This window comes from Salvelinus alpinus, chromosome 16 (genome assembly GCF_045679555.1).
Source record: "Salvelinus alpinus chromosome 16, SLU_Salpinus.1, whole genome shotgun sequence".
NCBI classification, from domain to species: Eukaryota; Metazoa; Chordata; class Actinopteri; order Salmoniformes; family Salmonidae; genus Salvelinus; species Salvelinus alpinus.
Genome location: NC_092101.1, coordinates 22,540,581 through 22,558,518, shown reverse-complemented (window position 1 = coordinate 22,558,518; position 17,938 = coordinate 22,540,581). Strand labels below are relative to the sequence as shown.

General features: G+C 44.3%; 1 protein-coding gene across 3 annotated transcripts in view; it reads left to right on the top strand.

Moving 5' to 3' along the window:
• The window catches only part of LOC139541135 (breast cancer anti-estrogen resistance protein 3-like), a 75,902-nt gene that overhangs the window by 37,662 nt on the left and 20,302 nt on the right, over window positions 1-17,938 (top strand). For 2 of the 3 annotated variants that reach the window (XM_071345397.1, XM_071345399.1), the window contains one exon: window positions 14,256-14,384. In XM_071345397.1, the coding sequence (XP_071201498.1) occupies window positions 14,256-14,384 (129 nt within the window). Of the gene's footprint in view, window positions 1-11,239; window positions 11,335-14,255; window positions 14,385-17,938 lie in introns of all 3 variants that reach the window. The other variant, XM_071345400.1, reaches the window with a different exon arrangement.

The following is a 17,938-nucleotide window of genomic DNA, read 5'->3' as shown; positions in this document are numbered from 1 at the left end:
AATTTAGACAGGTTACCTTGGCGTTCTTGGGCACAGGGACTATGGTGGTCTGCTTGAAACATATAGGTATTCCAGGGAGAGGTTGAAAATGTCAGTGAAGACACTTGCCAGCTGGTCAGCACATGCTCTGAGTACGCATCCTGGTAATCCGTCTGTCCGTGCAGCCTTGTGAATGTTAACCTTTTTAAAGGTCTTACTCACACCAGCTATGGCAAGCGTGATCACACAGTCGTCCGGAACAGCTGGTGCTCTCATGCATGATTCAGTGCTGCTTGCCTTGAAGTGAGAGTAGAAGGCATTTAGCTTGTCTGGTAGGCTTACGTCACTAGGCAGCTGTGGCTGGCTCAGTGCGGTTGTTGCCTGTAATCCATGGCTTCTGATTGGGATATACAGTGGGGCAAAAAAGTATTTAGTCAGCCACCAATTGTGCAAGTTCTCCCACTTAAAAAGATGAGAGAGGCCTGTAATTTTCATCATAGGTACACTTCAACTATGACAGACAAAATGAGAAAAAAAAATCCAGAAAATCACATTGTAGGATTTTTTATGAATTTATTTGCAAATTATGGTGGAAAATAAGTATTTGGTCAATAACAAAAGTTTATCTCAATACTTTGTTATATACCCTTTGTTGGCAATGACAGAGGTCAAACGTTTTCTGTAAGTCTTCACAAGGTTTTCACACACTGTTGCTGGTATTTTGGCCCATTCCTCCATGCAGATCTCCTCTAGAGCAGTGATGTTTTGGGGCTGTTGCTGGGCAACACGGACTTTTAACTCCCTTCAAAGATTTTCTATGGGGTTGAGATCTGGAGACTGGCTAGGCCACTCCAGGACCTTGAAATGCTTCTTACGAAACCACTCCTTCGTTGCCCGGGCGGTGTGTTTGGGATCATTGTCATGCTGAAAGACCCAGCCACGTTTCATCTTCAATGCCCTTGCTGATGGAAGGAGGTTTTCACTCAAAATCTCACGATACATGGCCCCATTCATTCTTTCCTTTACACGGATCAGTCGTCCTGGTCCCTTTGCAGAAAAACAGCCCCAAAGCATGATGTTTCCACCCCCATGCTTCACAGTAGGTATGGTGTTCTTTGGATGCAACTCAGCATTCTTTGTCCTCCAAACACGACGAGTTGAGTTTTAACCAAAAAGTTATATTTTGGTTTCATCTGACCATATGACATTCTCCCAATCTTCTTCTGGATCATCCAAATGCTCTCTAGCAAACTTCAGACGGGCCTGGACATGTACTGGCTTAAGCAGGGGGACACGTCTGGCACTGCAGGATTTGAGTCCCTGGCGGCGTAGTGTGTTACTGATGGTAGGCTTTGTTACTTTGGTCCCAGCTCTCTGCAGGTCATTCACTAGGTCCCCCCGTGTGGTTCTGGGATTTTTGCTCACCGTTCTTGTGATCATTTTGACCCCACGGGGTGAGATCTTGCGTGGAGCCCCAGATCGAGGGAGATTATCAGTGGTCTTGTATGTCTTCCATTTCCTAATAATTGTTCCCACAGTTGATTTCTTCAAACCAAGCTGCTTACCTATTGCAGATTCAGTCTTCCCAGCCTGGTGCAGGTCTACAATTTTGTTTCTGGTGTCCTTTGACAGCTCTTTGGTCTTGGCCATAGTGGAGTTTGGAGTGTGACTGTTTGAGGTTGTGGACAGGTGTCTTTTATACTGATAACAAGTTCAAACAGGTGCCATTAATACAGGTAACGAGTGGAGGACAGAGGAGCCTCTTAAAGAAGAAGTTACAGGTCTGTGAGAGCCAGAAATCTTGCTTGTTTGTAGGTGACCAAATACTTATTTTCCACCATAATTTGCAAATAAATTCATTAAAAATCCTGCAATGTGATTTTCTGGATTTTATTTTCTCATTTTGTCTGTCATAGTTGAAGTGTACCTATGATGAGAATTACAGGCCTCTCTCATATTTTTAAGTGGGAGAACTTGCACAATTGGTGGCTGACTAAATACTTTTTTGCCCCACTGTATATGTATGGTCACTGTGGGGACGACGTCATCGATGGACTTATTAATGAAGCTGGTGAATGATGTAGTAAATTCCTTAATGCTATCGGATGAATCGCGGAACATATTCCAGTCTGTGCCAGCGGAACAGTCCTGTAGCTTAGCATCCGCTTCATCGGATCACTTCCGTATTGGATGCGTCACTGGTACTTCCTGTTTGAGTTTTTGCTTGTAAGCAGGAATCAGGAGGATAGAGTTATGGTCAGATTTACCAAATAGAGGGCAAGGGAGAGCTTTGTATGCATTTCTGTGTGTGGCGTAAAGATGATCTAGTTTCTAGTTGCACAGGTGTCATGCTGGTAGAAATTAAAAAATGTTGATTTCAGTTTCCCTGCATTAAAATCACAGACTACTAGGAGAGCCGCCTCTGGATGAGTATGTTCTTTTTTAGTTATGGTGTATACAGCTCATTTAGTGAGGTCTTAGTGCCAGCATTGGTTTATGGTTGTAAATAGACAGCTACAAAAAATATAGATGTAAACTCTCTTGGTAAATAGTATGGTCTACATCAGTGGTTCCCAAAGTTTTTATAGTTCCGTACCCCTTCAAAACATTCAACCTCCAGCTGCGTACCCCCTCTAACACCATGGTCAGCGCACTCTCAAATGTTGTTTTTGACATCATTGTAAGCCTGCCACGATACATTTATTAAACATAAGAACGAGTGTGAGTTTTTGTCACAACCCGGCTCGTGGGAAGTGGCAAAGAGCTCTTATAGGACCAGGTTACAAATAATAATATAATAAGAATATTTGCGCACCCAAATCACTCAGGTGCTTCACTATATCACATTTGACGTAAGCTTGAGATCATTTGCACACAAAAAAATCATACAATGATGGAAAGACCTTGCGGAGATTCCCTGTAATCCTAGATTCAGATCATTCAGGAGAGAAAAAACATCACCCAGATAGGCCAGTCGTGTGAGAAACTCATCATCATGCAAGCGGTCAGACAAGTGAAAATTATGGTCAATAAAGAAAACTTTAAGCTCGTCTCTCAATTTAAAAAAACGTGTCAATCGTTTGCCCCTTGATAACCAACTGACTTCTTTATGTTGTAAAAGCGTTACATAGTTGCTGCCCAAATCATTGCATAGTGCAGAAAATACACAACAGTTTAGGGGCCTTGCTTTAACAAAGTTAACCATTTTCACTGTAGTGTCCAAAACGTCTTTCAAGCTGTCAGGCATTCCCTTGGCAGGCAGAGCTTCTCGGTGGATGTTGCAGTGTACCCAAGTGGTGTTGGGAGCAACTCCTTGCACGAGCATTACCACTTCCCTATGTCTCCCTGTCATGGCTTTTGCGCCATAAGTACAGATACCAACATGAGCAGCAGCTACTTTTGGCTACTTACGGACCGTTAGTGGAATTCCCGCGAGAGAGTAACAGTTAATGTGATTGGATGTAAATTATTTGACTAGGCTACCTGTATTTGACATTGTGTTATTATTTCGCTGAACACTAGATGGTTTCATTTTATTTTTGGCAGTGAAACGAGGCTACTCAGGCGAGAAAAAAACCTCACCCAAATGTATAGCCCCGTTGGAAAATATAAATGGACTGTTTGAAAATACTGGTATTTTTTCAATCCTGAATCACATTTTTATTTGGTGTACCCCCGACGGCATTGCACGTATCTCCGTTTGGGAATATCTGGTCTACATCTTATCCTTCATGCCGTTCTGTTCTACCGATGCATAGAAAAACCAGCTAGTTGTATATTATCCATGTCCTTTTTCAGCCACGACTCTGAGAAACATAGGATTTTACAGTTTTTCATGTCCCGTTGAAAGGATAGTCTCGAACGGAGCTCGTCCAGTTTGTTTTCCAGTGATTGTACATTCGCTAATAGAACTGAGGGTAGAGGTGGTTTATGTATTCGCCGACGTAGTTTCGTTAAGGTGCCCACGCGTCGGCCTCTCTGGTCTGGGGTGAGCAGTATGTCCTGCGCCTCCGACTCGTTGAAGTAGAAATCTTCATCCCAGTTGAGGTTAGTGATCGCTGTTCTGATGTCCAGAACTCTTTTCTGTCACAGGAAACGATGGTGGAAATATTATGTACAAAAAAGAAAAGAAACACACAAAATAGCAGAATTGGTCAGTTGCCTGTAAAACGGCTGCTGTCCACTGCAGCGTCATTCTCAGCCCTACTGATAATACAAACATGATTCAGAAGGTATTTTTATTAGAATGTATTCACTTTTAAATTCTAGTTAGGGATACTACAGTTATCACATTTCAAATTGGATTTATTAACTACAAATAGGTAAGATGTGTTTTTAATTCTGATGCCGCTCTGCACACACAAGATTGTTAGCTAGCTAGCCTCTCTGGTCCAAAGTTAAGCCAACTCTAAAGTTCAAAGACATTCAAAGTTCCTCCATAGAAGCCACTCCTCCGTAGGTATAATTCCGTGGGCCTAATTCAGATAATGCATGTCATCACAAGATGCCCAGTGCATCAAGCAAAGCCTCTTCTTCCACCCTCTCTCACTCATCTTGCACTCTACACTTGTCTTTCCATCACACATGTAAACAACTCATTGAGCTATAGCCTGCCAGCTCCATAGCAAGCTGCTATATCCGCACTGCATGATTGGTCATTGAAGTAATTCAATGTCGAGATAAATGTAAAAAATATATATGATTTCAGAGGTTTAAAAAGGAACAGAAAGGAACTATTTAAACCGGTACTTTTTGGGGGATTTGAACCAGTTCAGAACTTTATTTTGCTGGTCGGAACAGTGGAACGGAACAAAAAGAAGTATGGTTCTGTTCAGAACAACCCCTGGTTTTAACCCAGAGAGATTTACCTCTGACGAGCCGCTGCAGTTAGCATCATCTGGAGCAAGAGCTGGAGGGGCCAGCTCTCTGAGGAGAACCCACTAAACACATCCCCATTTCCTCAAGTCATTAAGTCACACAATGAACCTGAACCATGTCCAGTAACTCACAGCCATGCCCTCAAAACAAACAAATAACTGTGTCCCATTTTCATCTGGAAGGATGGCACTTCTGCAACAATCCCACTGTGTTTGGCTCTGTATCCTTCTGGAGGTTGTGTCTTTTAGCTAGCAATCCGGATGAAGATGACAGTGACACCGCTTAACTGTTTTAGGGAATGGCAGTAGGGTAATGTGATGAAGCCCAGCCAGAGATATGCACTCGATGCACTCATGATTGACAGTTCGCCTAACATGGATAGGTGCTTTCCACGATGATGACATGGACAGTAACGAGAAGCCACCCCATGATCAGTCATGCAAATGTGTGAACATTCAGGCATAGGGGAGAGGGAGTGAGTTGAGCCAAAGGGGTAAGTTGAGCCACCCTTGTTTCTAGGAAACCATACACAAAATGTATAATTTGACCGAATATTTAGGAAGAGATCATCATTTTGTGTAGTCTGTGAAGGAATAAACCACATGGAGAAAGTGGTAAGCAAGTTAGGTAAAAAAAAAAAAAATCACTAAGTCAAATTAATTTGTGTTAGAGGTTTCATGATGCTTGTATCTAAACCATAGTAGATCATTTTAAGATTGTTGCATACATCAGTTGAGGCCTCTATAAGCTTCAATATGAGCTCCTAAACCTAGCATGAAAGTGCATCCTTGTATCTGTGTGGGATAATATAAACTCAGCAAAAAAAGAAATGTCCTCTCACTGTCAACTGCGTTTATTTTCAGCAAACTTAACATGTGTAAATATTTGTATGAACATAAGATTTAACAACTGAGACATAAACTGAACAAGTTCCACAGACATGTGACTAACAGAAATGGAAACTTAGTTACCCTGATGGAGGGATTAACTATGTCCATCGTATCATCAGGCCCCTCAGGAGTAATTATACCAGAGCTATTTTTAAACTCAGGTTAAGAGTTGATTTCCTCAATGGACAGCTATGTGAACCAGGGCCTGCTGTAATTCTTCAACATTGTAAAGTGGTTCCTCAGTGCTGTTGAAAAGCCACGAGATGCCAAGAAAATCTACTTCAGTTGCAGTGGAGGCTGCTGAGGGGAGGACAGCTTATAATAATCGCTGGAACGGAGCGAATGGTATGGCATCAAACACATGTAAACCATGTGGTTGATATATTCGATACCATTCCACTGATTCCGCTTAAGCCATTACCACGAGCCCGTTCTCTCAATTAAGATGCCACCAACCTCCTGTGTTCAGTTGGCGTCAAGTTCCCCATACCGCTATAAAACGGCCTTAATTCAACTGGGCTAAGTGTTGAGGAAAGGGAGAGAAGGAGCTCTGTGAGTGTGAATGGAGGTTGAAGGTCTTTGGTAGTATTATGTAATGAATTGAAAAAAGGAAAGACCGAAGCAAAGACAAACAGCTCCTGGAAAGATACTTTTCCCAGGCTGCTGTCTGGGTATGGAGTGTCTGGTCACTGTAATTTTGTGGCTTAAGGGTGTTGGCTGGGTCTACAGACTGTTGACAACATGGAGAGAGTATGCATGCCTGCCCTGCCTCGGCCCATCCTTCAGTACAATGCCAGTGCCCTCAGTGGTTATTTCAGTCTGTGCTCCCCTGCTTGGGCCTGGGATTGGAAGCCTCTATATATACATGACATGTATAAATACCCAATGGGTGGAGATGGAAGGATGAGAACTTTTCCATACTGGGCAAAACTTTCACCGCTTTATGAGTTATAGCTACTTCATTTTTTTTATTTCAGTGAGATTTTTTAGGATTTACATTACATCATTGACATAGTGGCCATAGGCTTGTTTGCTTCCTTTTCTGTGGTATTGCAGGGCCATGTGGTGCTGTGGTATTGCAGGGCCATGTGGTGCTGTTATTTCAGGGCCATGTTGTGCTGTGGTATTTTATGTAATATTGCATTGCACACTATTCAGGCCTGTCCAGATGAAACGACTGACCCGTTGTATCATCTGGGGGTACACGCCAAAACATGCCAGAGTCTTTATCACAACGACACGGGACAGTTCTGACACATGCCACACATACGGTGCCCAGGGTGAACAATGTGTTCACCCTGGCCACAGTATCCATGGGAATAACATATATGGTACTGGGTCATGTGACAAACACATGTTGATGCCTCAAAGCCTGTGACAGAGGATAATGCTCGAGCCATAGATATGATTCTGGTTGGTTGTTCAGGGCAGTAAAATACCATACTGGCCTGTATTCTTACCTATCCTATTCTCTATTCTCACTGGATGGCATCAATATCAAATTAAAGTTTATTGGTCGCGTACACAGATTAGCAGGTGTTATAGCGAAGTGCGTGTTACATTTCCAACAGTGCAGTAGAATGTCGCGCCCATACAAGAAAAATATGTGACTAATCAAAACAAGACATCAAGAAATAACAATCCAAAGTACATAAATATGCGGTGTGTTTAGACAGTATATCATCTGGAAAAGAAAATAGTATGTAGAGCAGTAGGTATATTAGGATGAGCTATGTTGAGAATACAGTATATACATACACAGTGAGTAAACAACAGTATATAAACAGAATACGAGGTAACCAGCGTTCAATGACTCTATATACGCGGGCATTAGTCTCAAGGTGCAGGGCTGAGTGCCGGGCAGGTAGCTGGCTAGAGATGGCTGTTCAAAAGTCTGATGGTGTTAGAAGCTTTTTCTCAGTGTTCTCGGTCCTGGATCTGATGCACCTGTACTGTCTCTGCCTGCTAGATGGTAGCAGAGTGAACAGACTGTTGCTTGGGTAGCTGAGGTCCTTAATTATCTTCTTGGCCTTCCTTTGACAACGAGTGTTGTAAATGTCCTGGAGGGCAGGCAGCGTGCCCCCGGTGATGCGTTGGACTGACCGCACCATCCTCTGGAGGGCAGGCAGCGTGCCCCCGGTGATGCGTTGGACTGACCGCACCATCCTCTGGAGGGCAGGCAGCGTGTCCCCGGTGATGCGTTGGACTGACCGCACCATCCTCTGGAGGGCAGGCAGCGTGTCCCCGGTGATGCTTTGGACTGACCGCACCATCCTCTGGAGGGCAGGCAGCGTGCCCCCGGTGATGCGTTGGACTGACCGCACCATCCTCTGGAGGGCAGGCAGCGTGCCCCCGGTGATGCGTTGGACTGACCGCACCATCCTCTGGAGGGCAGGCAGCGTGCCCCCGGTGATGCGTTGGACTGACCGCACCATCCTCTGGAGGGCAGGCATCGTGTCCCCGGTGATGCGTTGGACTGACCGCACCATCCTCTGGAGGGCAGGCAGCGTGTCCCCGGTGATGCGTTGGACTGACCGCACCATCCTCTGGAGGGCAGGCAGCGTGCCCCCGGTGATGCGTTGGACTGACCGCACCATCCTCTGGAGGGCCATGCGCAGGGTGGGCTATGTTATTTTCTAAATGTAATCATTATAGTTAATAGTCACCTGTCCAAAATTGTAATCAGTAATTTAACTTTTGGATTACCAAACTCAGTACTGTAATCTGATTACTTTCAGTTACTTTTAGATTACTTTCCCCTTAAAGGGTATTAGAAGAAGACAACAATTCATATTACAAATTTAACGAAATCTATTGCAGGATAAATCAATGTTAGAGTTTACTTGGCTCAATGCCATACATGGATGTTGCATTTTACTTTATAGGTTGGTTAAGTAGGTTTCATCTAACCCATTGCTATATGTTTAAAAAATTTTTTTAAGTCTGTCAGATTTCCAGTCATTCCAATTAATTGAATACTCCTTGAACTTCAAGAATAGGAAATATGGAAATTGTTGTTTTACCTGAGCATAACACACAGATGAAGTACTTACTACTCTGTTCTTTATTTTTTTGTCATGGAAGACTGATTGGGTTAATTGCTTCGAGTTGAAAAACAATGTTGCTCACATGGAATGGCGTGCTTTGAGCACTACCGAAAAGTGTTATTTGCATGTGAAAATGTATGCCATATGCTGCATTTGCTACAGGCCTATTGTTTACGTTTTTGTTGGTGACACTTTGATATATCTATAACTTGCAGCTGTTTAAGTCTATCAAAAGTGTGTGAGTTTGAGCATGTGTCTGCTAGGCCTATGGACATAAAAAAAGATTGATAGGCAGGCAGCTTAAACTTTTTCAATTTCACCATTACTGGTTTAAAATATACATATACATTTGTGATCAGCCATCCACAACAACTACAATATGTAAGGCGCAAATACCTAAATGAGAGAGCAGTAGTGTGATTCACATCAATGTGCGATGTAGATATCAATAATAATATCGCTCCGTAGGCTAGACTACCGCTGTCGTCCTTACCCCTAGGCTTTTATTCAAGATGGATTATCTTTGGATACCGACATTATTAACACCATTGGAAGACAGCCTGGTCTGTAGCTTACAAAAGCCCATTCATGCTCTTTTCCCGCAATCCATCAAAAGCATATTGTGTGCCATCATAGTTGTCGGTGACTTCTGACTTCATAGTCATAGTGACTTCTGATCAGACTCGCTCAGGCGAAGCAAGTTTAAACTTGCGCCTTTTTTCAATGCTGATTTGAATGTCATTGAGAAAACAGAAAGGTGTCAACTCATTTTTCCGCAACCATCCTTTATGAATTTAAAAGTAATCCTAGAAGTAATCATCTAGTTTTTCTAAAGTATCTGTAATTTGATTACAATCTTTTTGTTGGTAACGTAACAGATTACCGTTTTTTTGTAATCCATTACATGTAATCTGTTACTCCCAAACCCTGGCCATGCTATTGAGGGTGGCACAGTTGCCGTACCAAACTGTAATGCAGCCCAACAGAATGCTTGCTCTCAATGGTGCATCCATAGACATTTGCGAGGCCCCGTCATTGTGGATGGGGTGGTGCTCCCTCTTCTGTCTCCTGCAATCCACGATCAGCTCCTTATTTTTTTTTTATGCTGAAAGAGAGGTTATTTCCTGGAACCACTCCGCCACAGCTCTAACCTCCTCCATGTAGGCTGTCTCATCATTGTCAGGCCTACCACTGTCATGTCGTCAGCAAACTTGATGACTGAATTATAGTCTTGCGTATCCATGCAGTCATGGGTGAACAGGGAGTACAGGAGGGGCTGAGCACAGGGGAGTACAGGGGGGCCCCCATGTTGAGGATCAGCGTAGCGGAGGTGTTGCTGCCTACCCTCACCACCTGGGGTCGGTCCGTCAGGAAGTCTAGGACCCAGTTGCACAGAGTTCAGACCCAGGACCCTGAACTCAGTGATGAGCTAGGAGGGCACTATGGTGTTGAAAGCAGAGCTGTAGTCGATGAATAGCATTCTCACAGGTTTTCCTCTTGTCCAGGTGGGATAGGGCAGTGTACAGTGCAATGGCGCCCCAACAGATCCACTGATGACACAATCGCCATTGCCAAGAGTGTGCAAAGCTGTCATCAAGGCAAAGGGTAGCTACTTTGAAGAATATCAAATATAAAAAATATTTTCATTCATTTGTTTTTTGGTTACTACATGATTCCATATGTGTTATTTAATAGTTTTAGGGTCTTCTCTATTTTTCTACAATGTAGAAAATAGTACAAATACAGAAAACCCTTGAATGAGTAGGTGTGTCCAAACTTTTGACTGGTACTGTACATATATTTTTTTACCCATATTTATCCCCCTTTTTTTGCCGATAAACTACTAACATAAAACATTTTAACTGGTAAAAAAAGTTTGCCCCGTACCACCTTTCGATGATATTATTGTAGTGTGTAGCCCAAACTGTTCAGACACTAGAGACAGAAGTTGGCAGATCGACAGTACCGACTGCATACAAGTCCCATGATGCTTGCAAAACGGAGAACGTCATCATGTTCGTGAGAGTCTCATCTTTCCATAGAGGGATCATATTAGTTTGTTACCCAAATGGTTCGGACACCACAGAAGTTTTTGTGAGAAGACAGATTTTCGGGGTGTCTCCTGGTCTGACAAACATTGCTGTAGCTCTGCCTCCTTCCAACGCAGAAGCGGAAGGCCGTGGATACAGTGGATTGAGACGCAGTCCATTTAAAAAAAGATATCTCTAGCTTAAACAGATTATGTTATGTAACATCCCCCTGGAGATCCTGTAAAACTCTTCACACTGCTTTACTGCTGTGATTAGGCTAAGCTTGTTTCAACCACTATGGATAATTCTATCATTCGTTTTTGACTTCTAGGCTTATAGCTTTCGAGGATATAGAATATCTGACTCTGGCTCAGCTTGAATGTGTTTGTGAGATGCCGGCTCTCTCTATCCTCAGCTTCCCCAGGGCTAGTGGGACGTTTCTTGGGGAGCATTGGGCCGTGCAGGAATCACACATGGCTGACAGGCTGTTGACAGCTCCCCTCGCCCAGGGTATGTTTGTGTGTGTCTGTGCAAGCATGTGTGAGCTTCCACAGTAAAGCAGAGTGAGAGATGGCCTGCCAGCGAAGGATGCAGTGTAAGAAGAATATTCACTACTACTGTCATGACATTTACAAGACTTTTGCTTGCATACATTGCCCACCAATCTAAGTTTAGCATGCAGGCTATGCATATGGATAGGCTTATGCTTCAAGATGAGGCTCTCTCGTCTTCTCTCGTGGACAGTCTCAGGCACAGACACCCATAACCTCACTAGAGGCACTAGAACGTTAACCCTAGACTATCTTTTCAATAGGGTACTGAGGTCATAACTAAGTCTGAGACTTGCCTTTGAAACATATTAAACCTATTTTAATCTGATGAGCAGCAGGTCCACTGTCTCTCCAACGGAACAGATATACTAAAAATATATATACAGATATAAAACAGTAGCAGCGGCCCATAGCTGACAGTGATTCAGTCCACTTAATTAGCTCTCTGCTAGGTCGTTCCACCTCAAAAAGCACAAGAAAGATGATTTCAACACCCACCATCTCAGATTGTTCTAAAATTGTTGATGTTGTTAGAAACAGATAAGATTAGCATTCCTGTTAACATTATTTGGTTGAAATATAATTTTATCAGAACCTGGTGGATGTAGGATGAGACATAAACCTAACAACTTCACTGACTAATTCCTCTGAATAGGGAAAAGAAAACATCACCAAATTCACTGAGAATACGTTACATAGGATGAAGAAATAATACTCTGAGCCGCAGCTCCATACTACTTGTTATACATAGAGAACTGATACTGTTTACTCTTGTTAGGGTGGAATTGGCGTGTGGGGTCTGTGGGTGGCTTGTGACAATTTCTTTGGATTCTTCATCTCTTACTCATTGTTAGAAACACGTTTGGTCCAAATCAGATGTTAGGTACTATATGTATTGAATATTATATGAATCCTATAAATGGCAAATTTGGGTGCAATGAATTAGCTAAATTTCTCAGAGATCAAATTATATTTCAACAGAATAATGTTGCAGGAATGCTAATCTTATCTGTTTCAAACTACAGAAATGATTTCAGAACAATCTGAGATGGTGGGTGTCATGGCTTGCTGAAATGACATGGAACAACACTGCTAAAATAAATAGCTGCATATTACCTCAAGCTTGAGTTTCCGATGCTTACCCCCTCCACCCGCAAAAATAAAACACCATTTCCTGGAGCCTTACTTCAGTTTTATTTGGCATATAATTCTGTCGGCCACAACAGAAAACTGAAATTTACAGTCCTTCCGTATGTTCTCTCTGGGGTTGAAGGTGAACAGTCTAACAGATTTAGCCGTGGGTTAAACAGTGGAAACAAATTGCCTGTTAAGTTCAGCACACTGCTTCTGGAAGTGGTCAGACAGGCAAAACACTGTGCATTCTGAACATTCCTAACAGTTAGCCAATGTCAAGAAGGCCTCATGCTATTTTAGAAGGGGACAAATGGGTATATGATACTGTACGTTCCTGTCCTGTCCCAGACCCTTAAAGGGAAAAACACAGCTGTGAAGAGTTTCTGTCCCGAAGGCCATTGTCATATTACATCATTGTTGTTGATCAATGTTCATCTGTATTGTCAATATTCCCAGAAAGATCATTGTTGTAGTATGCAGAGACAAAGATGGCACTAGGCAAGTAAGGTTAATGCAGAGGTTGTACACAAACAACAATTTATTAGAAAACCAAGTATAATATTGGTCACTGGAGAAAGGTATTGAGTTGATGTAACACAATAATCCTATTGGTCATCGCTCACCCTTAGGGTCAATGCTGAATAGCCAATCAACTCCCTCCTCCCACAACCTCCTCTACCTCTCCTTCTCTTTATGAACCAGGTCTTGGCAGCCCCTAGTAATCCTCAGATTGTGTTTTGGAAAGTTGCAGGTTTGGTGCCAACATCCAAAAATAACACAATGGCTACAGTAATTTCCTCCAGAGTCTAATCCTGCCTGCCATCTCCAGGGGGTTCGTTTAAAGAGCAACACAATTATAAATCATTATGGAGTGTGTTGTTCTGGCTGGGTCTACTGGACCTCTAGTTAATGAAGTAGAAAACTGAGGCTCGGTTTAATCCCACGAGTGGCGCCACAGGAGGGAAATTTCAGTATCACTCTGATCATTTATCGACATAGATACTGGTATATTGCGGGCAGACTGAGAGGTTGCACAACAACAGACCAATCCTTTTGTAATGTGTTTACAAAACCCAATTCAGGACAAGCAGCTAGCCTAGTGGTTGGAGCGTTGGACTAGTAACCGAAAGGTTGCAAGATTGAATCCCTGAGCTGGTAAAAATCTGTCGTTCTGCCCCTGAACAAGGCAGTTAAACCACTGTTCCTAGGCCGTCATTGAAAATAACTGACTTGCCTAGTTAAATAAAGGTTAAAAAAAGAATGTGTAGGTGAAGTCTATTGATTGTGAAGGAGGATAGGTTTTGTAAATCATAGTGTGTCACAACAGCCCGGCATACTGGACTCTGTCAAATAAAATAAAATAAAAGTGAATTGGTTGTGTACACACTGCACTCTATATGAGTGAGTATGTCATAGCAGTCAGGTGAGGGAGGTAGAGGTAGGTGTGTTGTGTTCCGCCCTGAGGCCTCTCGCTGGGGCGGGGCAGAGGGGCGTGGCAACGAGACCAGGATATGACACAGCAGTCAAAGCAGAGGCAGGTAGAGCCCTCGCCAGTTGCAGCCTTCGGCATGGTGTGGCTCTGGGAAATTACAGCCCAGAACACAAAGAGGGGAGGAGAGCCAAGGTTTACCACACAGACAGGAGCAGACAGCCAGTGCAGTGCACACAGTGTGCCCTCTCAGTGCAGCATCCATGTCTGTGAGGATCCCAGTACTGAAAGAAGCTGTTGTTCCTGTCTATGTGCAGTTCTCCAGGGACAAGTACATAATGGAGGGCCCGCCGGAGAAACTACGCAAAGAGTTGGAGGAAGAGCTGAAAATGGCCAGTGAGGAGCCATGCAGCCACGCCTGGTACCATGGAGCCATTCCCAGACAGGTAACACACACACAGACAAAAATAAATCAAATCAAATTTTCTTTGTCACATGTTTCGTAACAAACAACAGATGTAAATTGACAGTGAAATGCTTACTTACGAGCCCTTCCCAACAATACAGAGAGAAAGAAAATAGAGAAATAATAGAAAAGTAATAATAAATACACAATGAGTAACTATATATAATGTACACAGGGTCAATGTGCAGGGGTACGAGGCAGTACATCTACCTCAATATAATAAAATGACTAGGCAACATAATAGATAATAAACAGTAACAGCAGCATATGTGATGAGTCAAAAAAGTTAGTGCAAAAAGGGTCAATGCAGATAGTCCGGGAAGATATTTGGTTAACTATTTAACTAACCATTTAGCAGTCTTATGGCTTGAGGGTAGAAGCTGTTCAGGGTCCTCTTGGTTCCAGACTTGGTGCATTGGTACTGCATGCCATGCGGTAGCAGAGAGAACAATCTATGACTTGGGTGGCTGGAGTCTTTGACAATTTCTAAAGCTTTCTTTTGACACTGCCTGGTATAGAGATCCTGGATGGCAGGGAGCTCGGCCCCAGTGATGTACTGGGCTATATGCACTACTCTCTGTAGCGCTTTGCGGTCGGATGCCGAGCAGTTGCCATACCAAGCAGTGACGCAGCCAGTGAAGATGCTCTCAATGGTGGAGCTGTATAACCTTTTGAGGATCGGAGGGCCCATGCCAAGTCTTTTCAGCCTCCTGAGGGGGAAGAGGTGTTGTCGTACCCTCTTCATGACTGTGTTGGTGTGTTTGGAGAATGATAGATCCTTAGTGATATGGACACAGAGGAACTTGAAGCTTTCGACCCACTCCACTACAGCCCAGTTGATGTGAATGGGGGCGTGCTCGGCCCTTTATCTCAGCTTCTTTGTCTTATTGACGTTGACGGAGAGGTTGTTGTCCGGGCACCACACTGCCAGGTCTCTGACCTTCTCCCTATAGGCTGTCTCACCACCGTCATCAGCAAACTTAATGATGGTGGGTGAACAAGTAGTAAAGGAGGGGACTAGGCACACACCTCTGAACGGCCTCCGTGTTGAGGGTCAGCATTGCGGATGTGGTGTTGCCCACCCTCACCACCTGGGGGCGGCCCGTCAAGAAATCCAGGATTCACTTCCAGAGGGAGGGGTTCAGTCCCAGGGTCCTTAGCTTAGTGATGAGCTTTAGTCAATGAACAGTATTCTCACATAGATGTTCCTCTTGTCAAGGTGGGAGAGAGCAGTGTGGAGTAGAGAATAGAGATTGCGTCATCTGTGGATCTGTTGGGGCGGTATGCGAACTGGAGTGGGCCCAGGGTGTCTGGGATGATGGTGTTGATGTGAGCTATGACCAGACTTTCAAAGTATTCCATGGCTACAGATGTGAGTGCTATGGGACAGAAGTAATTTACAAAGGTTACCTTGGTGTTCTTGGGCACAGGGACTACGGTGGTCTGCTTGAAACATGTACTGTAGGTATTACAGACAGGGTCAGGGAGAGGTTGAAAATATCAGCTAAGACACTTGCCAGCTGGTCAGTGCATGCTCTGAGTACACATCCTGGTAATCCGTATGGCCCTGCGACCTTGTTAATGTTAACCTGTTTAAAGGTCTTACTCACGTCGGCTTTGGCGAGCGTGATAACACAGTCGTACAGAACATGCATTGTTCAGTGTTGCGTGCCTCGAGCGAGCATAGAAGGCATTTAGCTCGTCTGGTAGGCTCGTGTCAACTTGGCAGCTCGCGACTGGGTTACCCTCTGTAATCCGTGATCGTTTGCAAGCCCTGCTACATCTGACAAGTGTCAGAGCTGGCGTAGTATGATTCGATCATACTCCTATATGGATGCTTTGCCTGTTTGATGGCTCGTCGGAGGGCATAGAGGGATTTCTTATAAGTGTGCCGCTTCTTGAAAGTGGCAGCTCTAGCCTTTAGCTCAGTGCGAATGTTGCCTGTAATCGGCATATGTACATATGGTCACATTGTGGGGGCGTCGTCGTAGTCAATGCACTTATTAATGAAGCCGGTGACTGATGTGGTAAACTCTTCAATGCAATCGGATAAATCCCGGAACATATTCCAGTCTGTGCTAGCGAAAGAGTCCTGTAGCTTAGGATCCGCTTCATCAGACCACTTCCATATTGGGCACGTCACTGGTACTTCTAATTTGAGATTTTTCTTGTAAGCAGGAATCAGGAGGATATACTTATGGTCAGATTTGCCAAATGGATGGCGAGGGAGAGCTTTGTATGCGTCTCTGTGTGTGGAGTAAAGGTGATCTAGATTTTTTTAACCTCTAGCACAGGTGACATGCTGGTAGAAATGAGGTAAAACGGATTTCAGTTTCCCCGCATTAAAATCACCACTAGGAGTGCCGCCTCTGGATAAGCATTATCTTGTTTGCTTATGGCCCTATTCAGCTCGTTGAGTGCGGTTTTAGTGCCAGCATAGGTTTGTGGTGGTAAATAGCCACACAAACATGCACACACACACACACACACACACACATTCTCTGGAGGAACAACTCAGCTGCTGTTTAATGATTTATTATGAGCCTTATTTTAGCTTGGGTCAAAGGATTTTTGATAATGTATTTTTTTGCGGCCGGCGGCACACGCTGGCTCTTTGTGAAAGAGGATAGTCCAATAAAGAGATGGAGCTGACAGAGGAGAGAGGCTTACCGTGAAACATGACTAGCCCAATGAAAGCATGCAGAGAGGGGAGGGGTTCCCATGTTGCCAACAGCTACGACTGGGTATCCAGTTGCACACTTATTTCATTCAGGGCCCTGTCATTCCTGCTGCCTGTTGGTCACCCACCCACCCTGTAGGGTAATCACAGCACTGCCTGTTGGTCACCCACCCACCCTGTAGAGTAATCACAGCACTGCCTGTTGGTCACCCACCCACCCTGTAGAGTAATCACAGCACTGCCTGTTGGTCACCCACCCACCCTTTAGAGTAATCACAGCACTGCCTGTTGGTCACCCACCCACCCTGTAGAGTAATCACAGCACTGCCTGTTGGTCACCCACCCACCCTTTAGAGTAATCACAGCACTGCCTGTTGGTCACCCACCCACCCTGTAGAGTAATCACAGCACTGCCTGTTGGTCACCCACCCTGTAGAGTAATCACAGCACTGCCTGTTGGTCACCCACCCTGTAGAGTAATCACAGCACTGCCTGTTGGTCACCAACCCTGTGGAGGAATCACAGCACTGTCTGTTGGTCACCCACCCTGTGGAGGAATCACAGCACTGCCTGTTGGTCACCCACCCACCATGTAGAGTAATCACAGCACTGCCTGTTGGTCACCCACCCACCATGTAGAGTAATCACAGCACTGCCTGTTGGTCACCCACCCACCCTTTAGAGTAATCACAGCACTGCCTGTTGGTCACCCACCCTGTAGAGTAATCACAGCACTGCCTGTTGGTCACCCACCCTGTGGAGGAATCACAGCACTGTCTGTTGGTCACCCACCCTGTGGAGGAATCACAGCACTGCCTGTTGGTCACCCACCCACCATGTAGAGTAATCACAGC